This window comes from Elephantulus edwardii, unplaced genomic scaffold (genome assembly GCF_000299155.1).
Source record: "Elephantulus edwardii isolate Elephantulus edwardi_28Jun2011 unplaced genomic scaffold, EleEdw1.0 scaffold00063, whole genome shotgun sequence".
Classification (NCBI taxonomy): domain Eukaryota; kingdom Metazoa; phylum Chordata; class Mammalia; order Macroscelidea; family Macroscelididae; genus Elephantulus; species Elephantulus edwardii.
In genome coordinates this window covers 8270147-8286973 of record NW_006399813.1, presented here as the reverse complement: position 1 = coordinate 8286973, position 16827 = coordinate 8270147, and the positions used below count along the sequence as shown (strand labels likewise).

Here is a 16827-nt window from a genome sequence, read left to right as displayed (position 1 = left end):
TTTCCTCATTCAACTTTTAGGCTGTGCAGGAAGGGTCTGGTGGGGAGCAGAGTGGTGGATCAGGTGGGGTGTGGGCTGGGGAGAGCAGGGTAAAGCTGGTAGGCTTGTCACTGCGTAGTTGGGAAAAGTGGTGACTGGTGACGCAGTCACTGTTGCATCTTGTTAGGAGCTCTAGAAGGCCAGGTAGTGAGGCTCTCTGGGTCTGCGGGGCCAGCTGAGAGGGGTGAAGGATGAGCTGAGAAGGGAAGCTAGCATTTAGAGATTAAATGTCATCCTTTTGGCGTTGGAAACTTGTTTACCTTGCGCTCTCTGTGTCTCCATGTTGGCACCCTTCCAGTTCACATGTGATGGCCTTCCCTGTACTGCTGCATCATTAACTAAGTGACTGAGCTGGCCTTCCATTGGCCAGGGGAGGGCTCTCACTCCAGACCCTTCTTCTGATTGGTAGGTGGCCTGATGGCAGGTGAAAACCTTTTTTTGATTGGCCAAGGGCCAGGGTATCAAATCTGAATTTGCATTTCACTTGCTTAAAGGGGAGGGGGGGAGAAGCCCAGCAGCTTTCTAAAATCTCTTTAGGGGTGTGCGTATGCCTGTGTATCTATGTCGGCTTCTCACTGACCATTGAAGCCTCCTCTTGGGCATTTTTCATTTCGTGCACTATAAGGAAGAAGAGAGCTGAGGGCTCCACAAACTTTTTTCTGTAGGGTTATAGAGGGTTTGGGGAAATGGATATGCAGAGGGTAGACTACATTGGAAGAAAATTTTTTTTTTTTTGTCCTTTAGTTGAAGTGTCAGAAAAGGGAATTTTCCGATCAGCCACACCTCAGTGTTGCGGCAAAATAATTCTTGGCTCCCTGGAAACCTATGGGTAAGGTAGGGCTGAGCTGCTGCTGCTGATATTGCTGCCACTCTGGGCTTCCTGCTGACTTTGGGCTACTCCCCGGGGAGGAGAGATTTGCATTGACGTCCGGGGCTGTCCAGAGGCCCTCAGGAGCCAGTTGCCAGCTGAGCCTCATATGGGAAGGACCTGTCTTCTGGATGTTGCTTCTACCTGGTGCTTGGAAAGGTGAGGGTCGGCACCATCCCGAGGGAATGGCTCAAGAACTACTTATTGGGTGGGATTTCCCAAAAGGTTCTTGGGTGACGTCGTTTGGAGGTCCTGGCTTGAAGGGCTTGTCAGTCGGGGAAAGAGGAGAGAGAGAGAGAGAGAGAAACTAGGACAGCAGGCTGTTCGCTTCTGGTTGGAGGAGGGAGGCCTGGAAAACTGGGGGCCCCCACTCCCCAGCCTGCCCTGGTTGTGGGTCTGTTGTTTGTGGGAGTGGGCTCCGGGGCCCGGCCTTGCGCAGCGCCCCGCCATGACTGCGCATCTAGAGGCGCAATGCGCCCTGGGCCCCTGGCCTCGGACGAGCACCGCCCTTCTTGTTACATAACGGAGGGCACGCGGGCGCCTTCTCGGCCTCCCCTGCAACCCAACCTCCGAGCTGCCCTGGACTCTCCAGGCTGGGGCCGGCCTCCCTGGGGTGCCGGGCAGGGTTCTACTCCCCTGGAGGGCACACTCTTGTCCACCAAGTGACAAGAGCCGGATTAGAGAGTAGAACCGAGTTACGGTCCCCCGTCTCGGGGCATGGGACGCAGAATGCCCATCTGGATGTCCGGTGTCACCTATGGCCTCTCTGGGGGAGGGGACAGTGCCCTTCTTTTCCTCTTCCCCTTCCTCAGTTTTGGAAAGGAGACTTCTGAAAGCATCGTGATGGCTTGAGGGAGGAGAGGTGCGGGGCCCCGGGGCTGTTGGCTGTCCACTCCCTACCTCACTGCCCTCCCCCTTTCTCTGGGCTGCTCGTATCTGGGGACTCCTTTCACCGGCTGCCATCTTGGAGGCATTGCCACTGGCTCCGGCTCGGTGGCGTTGGTCTTGCCGGTCCTGCTGTGCCAGTTCCGCAGAGTGGGCGGGGGGCGGGGGCTGTGACGCAGGGGGGCGCAGGCGCAGTGGTGGCTGCCGCAGTGGAGGCGGCCCCCGGGGCAGAGCCACGCAGGACCACCCTTGCACAGGGTGGACAAGGCCCTACGTGGGGGCTCAGGTCAAAGCTTCTCAGGTAGACTCCTGCTGCTTGGGGCCCCCGGGCATGGACATGGCTCACCGAAGGTCTGGGTGCCCCATCCCCTGGTCAACCCCAGTGTCCAGCAGCAGTTCAGGGGAGAGCCGAGTTTGGGTGGGGGGGAAGGGGAGAGAGAGAGATGTGGCATTTCCCTGTGATGTGTCTGTCAGACCTGTGCTGTGTGGTCTCCAGACAGGGTCTGTCCTCGGTACTGGTCTCCCTGTGGGCACAGGGAATGGGGAGCAGGGCAGCTGGGAGGGTTTGCTCGGGTGCCCCTTCCCGGTTGCTTCGTCGTTCCCACTGCTAGTGCCAGGTTCCAGCTGTAGTCCTCCAGTGAGGCTCCCTGCTGCCAGTCCCTCTTCAGTCCTTTCTGCGTGCTGCGGCCATCTTGTCTGTCTTGTTCAGAGATCTAAAATGGTTTCTCATCGTTTTCCAGGATAAACTTCCTTCTCTTCGGCATGATGTTCAAGGCCATCCCGTGACTGGCCCTAGCTTGCCTGTCCAGTCTTAACTCTCTCCCTTTCTCTAAATGGACCCAGGTATTCCGACCAAGCCAGGTGACTGACTTTCTCTCTCCCTCCCTCCCTTCCCTCTTCACTTGTGCTGTTTTTCATACCGCCTCTGCTCCACATGTCCACCTGTGGCAAGCCTGCCTCCCTTCCTCCTCAGCAAGAAGAAATTCTCATCATGTTGACCCTTCAGCCATAATTCCATATGCGTCATTTCTTTGATAGGGTACTTTTGCTGTATTATAATCTTTGTGTGTAAGTTTTATGCTACCTATTACTTTATACATCCTAAGAGGCTAGAGAAAAGAGGATGAAAACAGATTCCATGTGGTGCCTTCTTTCTGTCTTGGCTCTTCCATCATGGCTGCTTCATTTGTTCCTCATAGAGACCCCATGAGGAATTGTCCCTCCCGTGGCTGAGAAGTGTCTGATTGTGATTAGAATCCTCATCTAAGTCCTTCTGTTTTCTCTGCCTGAGTCTTCCATGCCAGAAAATGACACTGATGAAGACCTTCACAGTGTGTCTGTCTAAGGAATTCTGTCAAATCTTAATGCAGAGTAGGAGTTTGGGTGGCTGACCTTCTCTTGTCCGAGGTCTCGATGACCTGCCTGTCCCAGGCCGTTCTGAACACGGCTGCCCTGTTAACTCTGTCCTCTTCCTCTGCGTCCAGGCTCACTCGAGATGGTGGCTTTTTGTGGCTGACACTGATGGATTGGAAACCCTTCCTCTCTGAAGAGGAGATGGAGTGGATTATAGCGTCTTCAGGGCAGAATAAACCCCAGAGCACAGGAATCAGTGGAGGTTGCACAGTGATGAGTAGTAAGCGTGGACATTGGTGTTGGGTAGGCCTATATTTGCCTCTTCACCCTGGCTCTTCTTAGCTGGGTGGTTTAGGACAAGTCTCTTAAGTGCCTTCCATCAGGGACATGGCTCCATGACAGTGTACGGCGCCGAAATGCCTCATATATTGCCTGTTTGTAGATAGGCCCATGGCAGATAGTGGTGCAGTTCTCCTCCCCCTGTCTGATTGTTATTTGGGAACATATACTGAAAGAACATAGCAAGGATCCTTGGTGGCACAACAGTTAAGCATCTGGCTACTAATCAAAAAGTAGGTGATTCAGACTCACCCAGTCCTTCCTTGGAGAGAAACACCTGGTGAGCAGCTCCTGTAGAGATTAGAACCCATTGTCCAGTGAGTCTATTCCAACTCACACTGACCCCATAGGCCTGAGTAGAACTACCCCAAAGCTTCTCCAGACTGTAAATCCTCAAGAGAGCAGACTGCCTCTTCTTGCTCTCCTGGAGCAGCTGGTGGGTTTGAACTGTTGACCTTTTGGTGAGGAGTTCTAACCACTGTGCCACCAGTGCACCTCTGCCTTACAGATTACAGTCTAGGAAATGATGCAGGGCAGTACTGCTCTGTTACATTGGGTGTCCCTACAAGTCAAAATTAGACTTGATGGGGGAGAGGGAAGCTTGTGTGCCCTCACTGGGGTCGTGAGCGTGAGCCAGAAGCAGGGAACTTGGGTAGCAAACACCTGGGGCCCGTGAGGCAGTGCCTTCCCCTACGGGGATCAAAAGCCCTGTGGTCGTGTTCGTCTGTGTCCGAAAAATGCTGGCTGAGGGGAGCAGTGAGGCCAGTGGTGGTGGCAGAGTGAGAGTTAACCAGTAAGCCCTACTGGGGGCCTCTCCACGTTCGTGTTCCTTCTTTCCGGTTCTAAGCAGTGGCTGCCTGATTTCTGACGATACTGAGTCTCGTGGGAGGGGAGCCGGGTGCCCTGAAGCCCCTTGTCATCAGTTTCGGGGGCTGGAGAGTGGAGAGTGACGACAGCCAGTGAGGCGTCAGTCAATGGCAGTGGGGACCCTGGTGACGGCTGCTTTGTTGGTTTTTTTTTTTTTTCCTCTTTGGAAGATGACTCAGTGTATCGTGAGCCTCGAGATGGAGCTCTCAGCCGAGTGGCCAGGATGTTCTGTCAACATGCAAGCAGCACAAACAGATTGTTGGGGTTCAGAGCTGATCCTTAGGCCTGGGGTCATTTTAAGGGAGGGCCGGCAGAAGAGAAGCGACTACTGGACACAGGCCTGGGGGACAGTGACCCCAGTCGCTTCATGAGGACTCTGTGGAACCTGGAATGTTTGCGTCTCAGACAGACAGACAGTCGTTTGTGCTTCTTTAGTACGCTTAGCCTCAGGGGGCATGTCTAGAACTCCTCCTTCTGGTCCCAAATGACAAACACCTTTCTACGCTCAGGAAATTTCTGGGGGCTTTTCACCAGGCTCTGTCTGTGACAGTCTTAGTGGCCATTATTGTAGGTGGGGGCGATTCCCTCCTTGGGTGGAGGTGGACCGGGCAGGCCTTAGGGAATGGACACTGGTGATCCCACTCCCCAGGAGTGTGTGTGGGCAGGTTTGGGGGTTCCTGCTGGGTTTACGAATGATGACATAACATCTCTTCTTAGTCACTGACAGTGAGCCCTCGGGGCATCGGCGTCAGCCTTTTGTCTCCTTTCTTATCCCAAATAGGAGCTTATCTCCCCTTCATCTTCCTTGTTTCCTTATTGGGGCAATATAGTGGGCCTTGAGGTCTCTACGCCCTTTTGTAGGAGGAAGACCTCATAATGGCGACTCAGGGTTCTAGACTTTTCTTGAATCTGCCGCATTGCGCCACAGGCGCGTGATCCCCCGCCCGCCCCGCCCGGCCGCACCCCGCCGCCGCCGCACCTCTTTGGGACCAAGAGGGAAGATGGCTTCACGGCCTCTGAATTGGGGCCAGGCCATTATCCCCAGCATCCGGCTCCCTTTTCTCCCTACCTTCCTCAACCATTTCTGGGGGGCAGGGCCTCTAGCTTCCTCTGCGTATACACTGAGGGGACACCCGGACTGGGAGCACCTCTCTGCCTTCCTCGGGCCATTTTTCAACCACGTGCATGCGTGTAGGTAATGTTCACTCTGACCTTTGTTGGTTGGGAACCTCTCCTCTCCCTCGGGCCTCCATGGTGACTCATTTGGGATCTCCGATAGGTGTGGCTCCTGGGCCTTGGGAACCAGGAGGAACAGGCAGATCTGGCCGAGGTCACAGCAGAGGGTAAAGCAGGGTAAGGGATGTGGGCCGTGGTCCTCCTTGCCATGTCTTCCTGAGCCTGTGAGCAGATCAGCTTGACCTAAAAAATTTCTCTGTCACTGGATGTTGGATTGTTTTGTGCCTCATACGTCTTTGTTCAGAGATGTGCATGAAATGGGAGCCTTGTCTTGGGTTTGTGCTCTGAAAGATGGGATGTACCGGTCTTCCTTGTTAGACCTTGTGCTTATTCATTCAGGCCCTGTTCTCTAGAAAGATGAGCCCCCATGAATTTGCCATTATTGTCTTCTGTCATTGAGTGATGAGTAGCGACGGAGGCCAAGGTCACATTAACCTCAGATGCGTCTTTGATTGGAGTCTACACAGCTGATTGCTTGACCCCACGAGCTGAGCCCCTCTTCCTTTCTCTTCCCCATAGAGCCCCTGAGGGATTGTACTTTGCTCCTCTTTGAGACAGGCTGAGCTGAGGATGGCGTGGTATGCAGGAGACCTCCGTCATCTGGTCGGGTAGAATAGCCAGTCCACATTTACTGGGAACAGAAAGAGGAGACGCCTGGCAGCCCTGGTTCTCTGCGGTAAGTAGCCATCTGCATTCTTTTAGATTCTTTTATTTCTTTAAACACCAGAAGTGGATAGATGTTTATTGAACCCAGCCAGCTGCTGTACCTTTGCCATTCGTGGCCTGCCCACCCCCGCCCTCAGTCCTCCTGAAGAGAGGACTAGATTGATTTTTCTAGTGCAACTGGAGAGCTGCAGAGAGGTTAGAAGTCAGTGTTCAATCCCCACTCAATGTCCTCACATTCAGAAGTCAATTTTCTCTTAAAATGGAGCCCTCGGCCCCTGTCTCTCAGTGCCGAGGTCTAATGTGCTGCATAGAAGGACCCAGTTTGCCCTCACTGCCCCCAGCCAGGGGGTGAAGCTCTCAGTTGGCTGGCTGCGGGAGGACAGTCCTTGCCAGCACCTAGCGTGGTTCTCTGCCAAGTTCTAGCTCCAGATCTCTAGGCTGGAAGGAACCTAGACTATATATAGCCTTGTGCTAAGCAATTCTTATCGGACAAGTCTGCCCTCCCCTGCAGGAGAGAAGCACTTCTGTCAGAAAACGGGGCCCCAGAGGGTGTGCGCCATCTTCATGGACCCTTTATTCTGGGAAGGTGGGGAGCAGGGGTCAGGGCTGCCAAGCCTGCCTGCCTTCTCCCTGTGCCAGATGCTGATGGTGCTCAGAGGTCGGGCTGGATGAGGGCGCTGAGGTGGGATGAGGGTCCTGAAGGACTGAGGGTTCGCTGATGGGGCTTGGAGGGCAGGCTCGGGCCACATGACGTGGCTGAGGGCATGGTTGTGCCTTCACCTCTGAGCTCAGCCTCCAGCTTCTCATCTTGGTTTCCTGTTTGCTTTGCTTTGCCCAAGGATGTCTATTGACCTTTCTCCTCCTCCTCCTGACCCATTGCATTCCCTGCCTTCCTCCCCCTCATCCTCCTCCTTTTGGGGATTTGGTTTGGCATATATGAGGGTTCACGCCACGATGGGCATCCGGGAGCTGTGCCTGTGCTCCACCCTCTGCCCCATTTGGCTTTGGTCAGCCAGAGCGGGGTTTGCTGTCTGAGCAGGAAGCTGGGTAGTGAATGAGGGTGTATGCCGGGTAGTATTTATAGGACAAGGTGGGTCGGATAGCTTCCTTTTGCCTCTCACAGGTGATGTTGAGCCACATGGATGTGACATTATCCCAGCCTTGCCCGTGAATCCTTGCCGCACTGGAAGCCAGATGAAGCCAAACAAACAACTTAACTCTTTCCCTGTCTCCCAGGTAATTCTCCATGTGTTCTGCTCCCGCTGGCCTTTCTCCATCCGATGCCCCTTCTCATGAAAACTGTTGTTCTTCTTGTTGAGGGACTCCTCAGATGGTTCCATTCAGAATCGCGCATACAATTGCCCTCTTCTTTCTCATCTCCTACTCCTGGCTTTTCTGTGAATGGGGTTAGTAACCGGCAGAGAGCTGGGGGCAGGGCGGCCAGCTGAGATGACCAGTCCGCCAGGACAGTGTGGGGAGCTAGCTGGGTGTGGCTGTTGGCAGAGGAGCCGAGTCTCCCACAGTAACTGAGTGGAAACACTGCAGGGCCCGGAATATCCAGATGCTTAGCCTTTAACCCCCCAGGGCCCTGGGCCTTGGCCTGGAACTGGGGCATCTTCTTCCTGGTATGGTCTCTGGTGCATGTCACTCAAGATACCAGTAGCCTTGTAGTCTAGATGGTTTAGATGATGAGTTGGACAGTGGACGTTGGGGCCCTTTCTGAGGCTTCAAGGGTTGCTTTTGAATGAATCCCTCTCTTTTCTCTAGTTCCTCATTGCTTTCCCCTTAAAAAAAAAATCCTGGCCAAGTAAGCCATTGCACAGCATTTCTAGGCAGTTGACAGAGCAATGCCTCTTTCCCTGCTTCACTTGATGCTGGCCACAGGAGTAGCATCAGTGGTTAAAAATGACGATGACCCGCAGAGGGCTGTTGCATTAGAGAAGCGATTCAGAAAGCAGACCCTAGGCGCTTGCCACGTCCCCAGGCAGTCTCTCTCCCATCAGTCGATTACTGGGACGCTCTTGGACAACAAGGGCAGTTGGAATTAGCCGAGAGTAGATTTATCTGAGTCCTGAAGCTGAAAGGAAGGATGCAGAGTAATCTTAGGATGCTTTTGGCTAATATCAGGAGGCACCTTAGTGACACCCCACCCCGCATGGTCGCCGCTGTCTAGTGGGTGTGGGTGTTGCTTGCTTCTCTCCAGGAAGATGATATGGCCTCACGTTGTCATCTTCTCTTTCTATCTGAGTATCCGAATTGACTGAGCTGCTCTGAAATCCATGCTGAGTGAGGATACCAGGACTGTTTGGAAGAGTCCAGTGTCTCTTGCTTCTAGGAATTTGACAGGTCCCTCCTGCAGTAATGTAGTTAAGGATGGCTGGGGGTGGAGAATGTGGACCACGACTACAGAGGAGAGATGAGCCTTGGTGCAGCTGGGAGATGAGGAGCAATGAGCCAAATCCCTCAAGATGTGTCGGCTAGTGTCTGGCCAGGGATGGCTGTAGGGCTCCAGCCAGGCATAACTGCTGGCCACGATGCTTGGAGGCTTGGCCCTCATTTGTGTGGTGTGTTCCTGGTCCTGGCTCTGGTGAACGCCCTTCCACTGTCACAGCCCTGCCCCTGGTTAGGCAGGATACCAGGGTGGGCAGCAGATGGGAAGCTGGGCTTTATGGCTCCCAGTATTTCCAGAGCTGGCGTTTGCCTGATAATTTTTCTGGTTTTGCCTTCCATTGCTTTCTGCCCACTCGCCTGACTTCCAGTGACATAGAGGCTGCAAGTTAGGCTCTAAGCTGGCATCTTTAAGAAAGGACACCGGCTCATCTGGCTGCTTTTCTTGACATTTTAATCCCTGGGGTCTAGGAGCCAGGCAGCAGTGCTGGGCCTCCATCCGGGATCCAGCAGAGGTTAACAGAGGCAGCGGGGCGGGAACAGTGGTATTGTGGCTTGGCCAGGGAGATGCGGGGAGGGGCCCCTCCGGAGGACTCCATTGGTCAGCACCTTCTCTTGTCCATTGACTCCTGGGCTGGTTAGGGCTATGAATTGTTTAATGCATATCTTGGCTCTGTCCCCTGGCATAAGTGCCCCCGAGGTGGCAGCCGCAGCTTTCAAGAGGATCTGTAACCCGTGCCGGTCACTTTTGGATGTTTGGCCTCCCTCTGACAAATGTAAAAGATATTTTCCCTTCTACTAACCGGAAGTCTGTGGGAGGCCCCCATTTGCTTAGCTTTTTTGGAACTCCGAGTGATTGTGGAAAAAAAAAAAGCCAACACAGACTTGGTTTATTTTTTTTCTGGCTCCTTCCACATGAGCTGATAAATGCAGAGAATTATCTCCGGGGTGCCAGAGACCTGACTGACATGTGCAGTCCAGTGTCCAGTCTTTGCAGGACTGGAGTGGAGCACCAGAACGGACAGAGGCGCGTCGGAGGCTGACGTGCTCTGTCACTCACAGGAGCGAGGCCGGGAGAGTGTGAGGGATGAGCTCCGTGCCCAGGGGCCTGTCAGCTGGGGACCGGGACGGTTGTGTGTGCACGTATGTCCCTTCTGAAGGACTCTTGTCCACATGACTGGACTGCCGTGCATCAGGGTCTGCAGTGAGGCATGAAGGTAGGAGATCCTGGTCTCAGCATACCATCCCAGGAGAGGGAAGCTGCCCTTTAGGAAGGCCCTCTGCGTCAGGCGTGCCACTGGTCCCCCCTCTCTGCTTATCTGATTTCGTCTTCTGAATTACCATGAGCAGTAGGTGTTACTTTTCTGTTTGGATCAGTGGGCTCTGGTGGTGCAGTGGTTAAGCTCTTGATAGCTCACCACATCAGTAGTTCAAAGCTACCAGCTGCTGCACCAGAAGAGAGAAGGCCTGTGAGTCTGCCTGCCCTGTGAAGATTATTACAGCCTGGGGAGCCAAATAGAGCAGTTCTGCTCTCTCTTATAGGGTTGCTGTAAGTTAGGCTTGATTAAGGCATACCACAACAAGGTTAAAGAAACTCAACTATTAACTCAGACTTCAAGGTGGCACATTCAGGAAGTGAGCTTGGACTTGTTGAGATATGAATGCGGTCATATCCTTCTGCTGTCATCACACCCTCTTGGGTTGAAGTCAGGCATTCTGGTGAGCTAAGTCCCCTAAAGGATAGGCGACCAGGAGACCAGAGTAAGCTAGAGTGAAGGGCCTGGTACCCAGGGGGGACTTTCCATTCCCTGGAGAAGACTCTCCTGCATTCCTTTTTGGGGAGATAGGACAGAGGCAATACTCTGTGGATAGGCTAGGCCTAGAAAGACAAATACTTCCCTTCTACAAATATGTCCCATGAATCTACTGTGTTCTGGGAACAGAACTAGGTGCTGGGGATACAGAACTCAACTAAGTTATGATGTTGTTGTTGTTAAATGTCATCAAGTCGCAGGCGACTCATAGCGACCCTATGAAGGAGAGTCCTTGACGCTTGGGTGCCTTTCATCCTCTCTCCAAGTTCATAGGGTTTCCGGGGGCAAGCTATTATGGAAGTGGATGCCACTCCTCCTTCCACACTTGTTTAATTGGAGAGCTCCACCCCAAGTTGTGATAGCAGTGGTCATATATTCCAGTGTGAGGTGAATTGCTGAAAAAAAGAATAATAACTTAAAAATACATAAAGCATAATGTGTTGAAGAAGATGTGTATGGGAATGTCCTCTACTTTCTGCACACTTTATAGAATTCTAAAGCTGCTCTAAGAAATAAAGCTTATTAAGAAAATACTTAAAGAAGACATAGTTGGAGATAGGACCACCCATATATAAAATCAGGGTCCAGATGGTAGTCACGTGGACATTTAAAACACTGAAGGACTTGAACCATTTCAGGAAACTATAATGATTGAGTTTTTCTCCAAAGAATTAGACGTGATAGGGTGACTGGCCTCTTCTCTTAATAACTAACAGAATCTTAGGGCTTGTCCGCAGTTACACCGTGGTGAAGGGCTGAAGGTGGAAATAGATGTCATTTTCCATTGGCCATGGCTAGTCTTGGTCTTCCATCTTTAACCCTCACAGCGTGCCAGCTGGCACCTCTGTTCAGTGTGGTCTCTGCTCCTCTCTTCTTCACAGGGCACAAGGAAGCATTTGGGTTACGTTTTTTTGCCCAGTCACTGGTCTCAGAACTCAGAACAGCTTGTCCTGGTGGAATATGTGGTCCCATGAGCTGGTTCTTCCAGTGGGGAAGGGTCAGACACAAGGTGACTTGTGTCAAATGCTTGATCGTGCTGTGTGTTCCTGAGAGGTTGAGGCAGGCCCCTGGCGCTGGAGATGGGGGAAGGGTGTTCTCAGTGTACAGCTCCAGAGCTCAGGACTTGTTTACTTGGTGGAAGAGGCTGACTGGCCCTTGGTGAGTCAGGCCACGTGAGCCTTCCCTCCTTGGCCCCATCACTGGCGCATAGCCTCGTCGTACCAAAGAGACTGCCATCTGCTGCCAGGAGTCTGGCATTGCACAGGGACTTGTGAAGTTGCAGGCCACATGAGGTGTGTGTCCGTGTAGTGGGGTGTGGGGGCTCACAGAAGGGGTAGGAATTGAACTTTAAGTTGCTTGATATAGCAGAATCAGCCGACCTGGATTTTGCATTTGTCTCCATTGGTAAATCTAAATCTAAATAATACTTAACTTTCCTTCTTTTGGGCTTAAGTTTCATGATCTATAAAATGAGGGGATTGAATCTTTTCTGAGATTCCTGACAACTCTAATCTTGGGGTTGTCTCTGAATGTTCAGGGAGGCATTTCTTACCGGAAACCCAAATCAAGGAGAACCAGACCTGAGTTACAGCAGGAAAGGAGAAGACCTGTTCCAGATAAACCAGAATCCTCTTTTGTGTGGGGGTATCGTTGGAATGAGTTAGGGTAACTGGGGGCAGACACGCCATTTTGGAAGGACCTTCCAGAAGGAATGAAGGATGAGCCTGGAGATCGGGCTGGTTGGAGGTTGATGAGGCCCCAGAGATGGAGCATGACATTAACTCCCACCTCAAGGTCTCGCTGGAGATGGAGCTTCCGGGTGGCTGTTGGGGTTACTCACTCTGTTGAGGGGGTGGCTAGAGAAACCATTTAATAGGGAAAAGGTCCCTTTGGCCCTAAATCCTAGGGCAAAAGTGGGACTGTGGAGTCGGGGATAACTTCTTGCCATCAGGAAATTTTTCTTTATATATTACTTCCCTCTAATGGAAGAAAGGCAGACTCTTTGGCTGGTGTTAAGTGGTTAATGTTGTCAACTGTTAACCGAAAGATTGGAGGTTTGAGGCTACCCAGAGACATCTTGAGAGAAAGGCCTGTCTTCTGGAAACCCAGTGGAACACTGTTCTTCAAGGACACATGTGGGGCTGCCGTTGGTTGGAATTGACTCAGTGGCGACTGTAATTTAAAAAGGGGTGGGGGTGGAAATTTGGAAATTAAAGCAACCAAATTCCCTTTTGACTTTTCAGTCTTGAGTCACTCTTAAAGTAGATCATACACACACACACACACACACACACACACACGGAAGCACAGGGTCCCCGCCCCAGAGGCTGAGGTGCCATTGCAGGCAAGGCCAGGAGCGCGGGGACTCTGTCCTGACTCCTGCAAGCACCCTCTGAACCAGAGGTCATCTTCCTCCCCAAGACCATGGAAATAGGAGGGGCTGAGGGGCACATGGTAAAATCTGCTAAACTAGATGCAGAGATATAAAAATAGCTACCACGACTGTTTGGTGGACATTTACCTGAGTTTAGAAGAGCCTCCCTCTGTCCCCAGCCCCAGTAAGCTGTAGTGAACAGAAGAGGAATTGATTAGTAACATTCAGTCACTTTCCCGGGTCATGTTTTATGGGTCTTTTCACATTGACTAGCCCTTTTGGTCTCTAAGAACCTGGGAAGGGTAGAAGATACCCCATAGTTGAAATTGAGCCACAGGATCCTTGCCAAGACTTAAGTAGCCACCAGTAATCTATTTGCAAGTTTGATTTGGTCCTTCCACCATGGCTCCACCTGTCCTTTCTCTGGGCTTGTTAATACTGCTGTCCTGGCCAGTTTACTGAACCTCCGTGGGCCACTGGTTCTCCCTCTATGCTCTGAGAGGGGAAGGGAATCCCAGAATGTGTCAGATGCTTGAGACTTTTTGGAACTCTCGTGAGACATGCCTTGCACTTTTTAACTGGGAAACCAGCCACTCACCACTCCATGTTCTGCGAGAGGTTTCCTACATTTGGAAGCTTCCGGAATACAGATGGCGTGAGGTTTAAGAAGGAATCTCGTTTGAAAATGTGAGGCTTCAGACCATTCTAAGGCATCACGTGGCACTTGATGCACATGCAGGCAGGCAGGTTTTTGGTAATTTTAGCTCCCTGGGAGATGAGGCTTCATTGGGGGGATCTTTGAGATGTTCCATCCAATTTGTAAGGAATGCCCCAAGCTCTTCCCAGCATGCATGTTGCGTGTATGTTCCTGTGTTCTGGCTGATGTATAGTGCCTGCTGGAAGAATTGGATAATGTACAGTGTAAAGATACTAGACACACTGGCTTCAGTTCTCTGAAAGCTTGCTTCAGGAGGGGCTCAGAAAAGTGAGCGTGACTCATGGAGCGGAACACGGGTAAGAAGAATCTTCTCAAGTTTTAATCCTGAATGTGACCTCCCACACTTTATAAGGGAGGCTGAGGCTTGAGCTGTGTGCCTCTTTGGCCATTTAGCCCCCGTGAGTGGCCTTCATTTGAAAACAGACCCATCACTTATATTAAGGGGAAAGAAGTATTTACCTTTATTTAAAAGCCTTCATGTGGGGTAACAGTAAAGCTGTATTTGAGGGTGTTCCTAAAAGACGGGTTGAGAGTAGATGAGGGTTGGGGCAGCGTGCACGTGTCTGTGGTTGTCATTTGTACTCCCTGATTGCAGCCTTGCGTTGGAGAGGAGCTGTGTGGTGGGGCTGGGCCACAGGCAGCATCGTTGATGACAGAGGAATCCTTTTGGTGGGTGGGTCCTGTGTGAAGATTTGTCACATCACACCCAGTTCCTTGGCTTAGCCTTGAAGAAAGAAGGCAGCAGACTGAACTTCTGCAGTGAGGGAAATGTAGGCAAGGCTTCGGAAAGAATTGTGGCAAGGGAACACGGAGCCTATCGGTCTGGGAGGAGGGGAGAGACTGAACGTCCTTGGCCAGGCCCTTCCAGGCCCGAGCCTGTGGGATTCTGAGGCTGTCGAGGGAACAAGTAACCGAATGGATCTAGAGCGTCACCTCATGTTTGTGGTGGGCCTCCACCACTATGGCCACGTCGGCGCTGGGCTTTGGAGCTCAGGGATCATTCCCTGATCCCACAGAATCAAAGATTATTTGCAAGTAAATAAAAGAGAGGCCTGCTGCCCCTTATCTCTTGTTTGAAGGAACCTTGAGTTTGCCTCATCTTGTAATTGTCCTTTCATGTGTGTGTGTGTGTGTGTGTGTGTGTGTGTGTGTTGGGGGAGTGATTGTGGAAGAGCCGGAGATGGAACAGGACTGCTCAAAGCAGAACCCCCGCTCTGTGAGGCATTTCTTAGTGCCCCAAAGGCACGGGTACATATGTCTCAATACAGCTAACTCTGTTAATGGCTAAATGAGAATTGTGTTAAATAGGGACAGTCCTTTCTCTTTTTGCTTCATGATTGCCTGCACACTTAGCATCATGGGTCCTGTCTATAAGAAGAGGCTTATTTTACATTCTTATTTTGTGTCTTGGGCATTTTCCTTCTCAGTCAGGTGCGTGTTGGTATATTTTTGGTGTATCTTCCTTGGGGGACAATTTTTTTTTTCAGGGTGGTATGGCCGTAAACCTTGGGGGACAATTTGTCCAGTGTCTTTGACATCATCAGACATTTTATTTCCAATGTAAGCACACCGTAAAGTCCCTCCAGGGTTGAGCTGCCCCTGAGATGAGGCCGAGGTCCTGGCCCGCAGCCCTCCTCCCCATCCCTGCCAGCTCTAGGCTGAGTCAGGCCAGCCCTCAGGAGATGAGAATCTAGGATGTCCTTGCTGGGACATCCTGGCCTCACTTCATGCCTCCTTACTAGGTGCACTCGTCCCCCAAACCCTCCTCAGTCTGAACTCTGAGTTGTGGCCTTGAAAGTCTGAGACCACCTTAGGTCAAACTAATAGACACAGTGGGAGGCAGAGAGGGAAGGGGACCGAGAGGAAGGGAACACATTCTCCTGGCCACTGGCCTCTATCCAAGACAGGTGAACTCTGTGTTCAGAAAAGAACTGGCCCCTAATAGAAGTTATTTGTATTTTCTCTTTTCCTCCTCTCTCTCCTCAACCCTCTCCACCCGCCTCCCCCCCCCCCCAGCTAGCCTCCAAAGAATTTAATCTGCTGGACAACAAACAATACTGTTATAAAACTTTGAAAACAAGAGGGCGAGGCCTCCCTGACAAGGAGAAGGGCATGCTGGGTAACGGCCCCAGGGAGCGTGCCAGGCCTGCGATGGAGCCAGGCGAGAGCCCAGTTGGCTGGGTACCTGGGCGCCTGCCCCCGCCCGGCCCACGGACAGCACCGTCTCCAGTCCCCAGAGGAAGGAACCGAAACAAAAGGGGGGTCAGAGGAGCACTTGAAAAAGGGAAGTTGTACGTGTGTTCCCCTCTCTCTGATCTGATGGGAATGCACTAGACTGTAAAACTTCCTCCTCCACCTCCTCCCTCCCCTCTGCTCCCTCCCTCTTTCCCAGAACCTCCCTCTTTTTCTCTCTCCTTTCTCTTCCCTCCTCCTCCTCCTCCTCTGGCTACTCACTGTTCTTGGTCTTGAGACTGGCAGGCAGAGGTCCTGATAACAGTGAGGCTGGACTGGCAGTGTAGGTGCAGCTTCTAGCTGGACCAGCCAAGTGGGAAACAGGAGAGAAAAATCTCCATGGATGTGGATTTGGACTCTGGACCTAGTCCGGGCCCAGCCTCCTTCCCCCCAACTGGGGTGTGCCCCAGTCCGTGTGCTGTGCCAGGTGTGTGTGCCCAGGTACTAGGTAGAACTGCCCCTTGGGAAGGTATCGCTATGCCCCGGGCTTCCTGGTGCACCGCTGGAGGCTGTGCTCTGGGAGAATGTCTGGAGTGGTGAGAATCCTTCTTTGCTCTGCTCTGCTCGCCCTCCTGGGGGATTGGGGCTGTGCTATAAGAGCCAGGGCATGCGGGGGCTTCTGGGAGCAAGCAGGCATGCATTCTACAGTGGTGTGTGGCCCTACACGGTGGTAGGAGACTGTACCTGCTCTTTCTAGGAGGCTCTTCCTGGGGGTGGTGAGAGAGCCAGCCTGAGGGTCCATGGAGAACGAAGTTTCCACTTCTGAGTGCATCTTCACGGAGTCTGATGGGTGTTCTGGGAGTAATAAGGGAGCAGCATTGGTGGCATCCCTTTGGACCTGTGTTGGTTCGGACTGGTGAACTGCGTGACTGGGGTTGTGTGTGTGTAATAGACCAAACGCATGCTCACTTTTCCTGTCGTGCACTAGCTGCCTGGAAAGTGATTCAGGCTTATGTCTATCCCCTTGCCAGAACTAAGTCATTCTTCCGTATAATGTGGAGCTGTCTAGCTGAGTCTTCACGGGGCCTCCCCTTTCCTTTTCCTGCCT

The 16827-nt window shown here is 52.2% G+C and overlaps 1 protein-coding gene across 1 annotated transcript in view; it reads right to left on the bottom strand.

Annotated features, from left to right (window-relative positions):
- Positions 1-16827, bottom strand: part of LOC102853038 — a 180318-nt gene that overhangs the window by 59476 nt on the left and 104015 nt on the right. The window contains exons 7-10 of the mRNA XM_006888006.1: positions 4289-4416; positions 4100-4174; positions 2269-2316; positions 1813-2062 (exon numbers count right to left, since the gene is read on the bottom strand). Coding sequence (XP_006888068.1) covers positions 1813-2062; positions 2269-2316; positions 4100-4174; positions 4289-4416 — 501 coding nt within the window. The remainder of the gene's footprint in view (positions 1-1812; positions 2063-2268; positions 2317-4099; positions 4175-4288; positions 4417-16827) is intronic.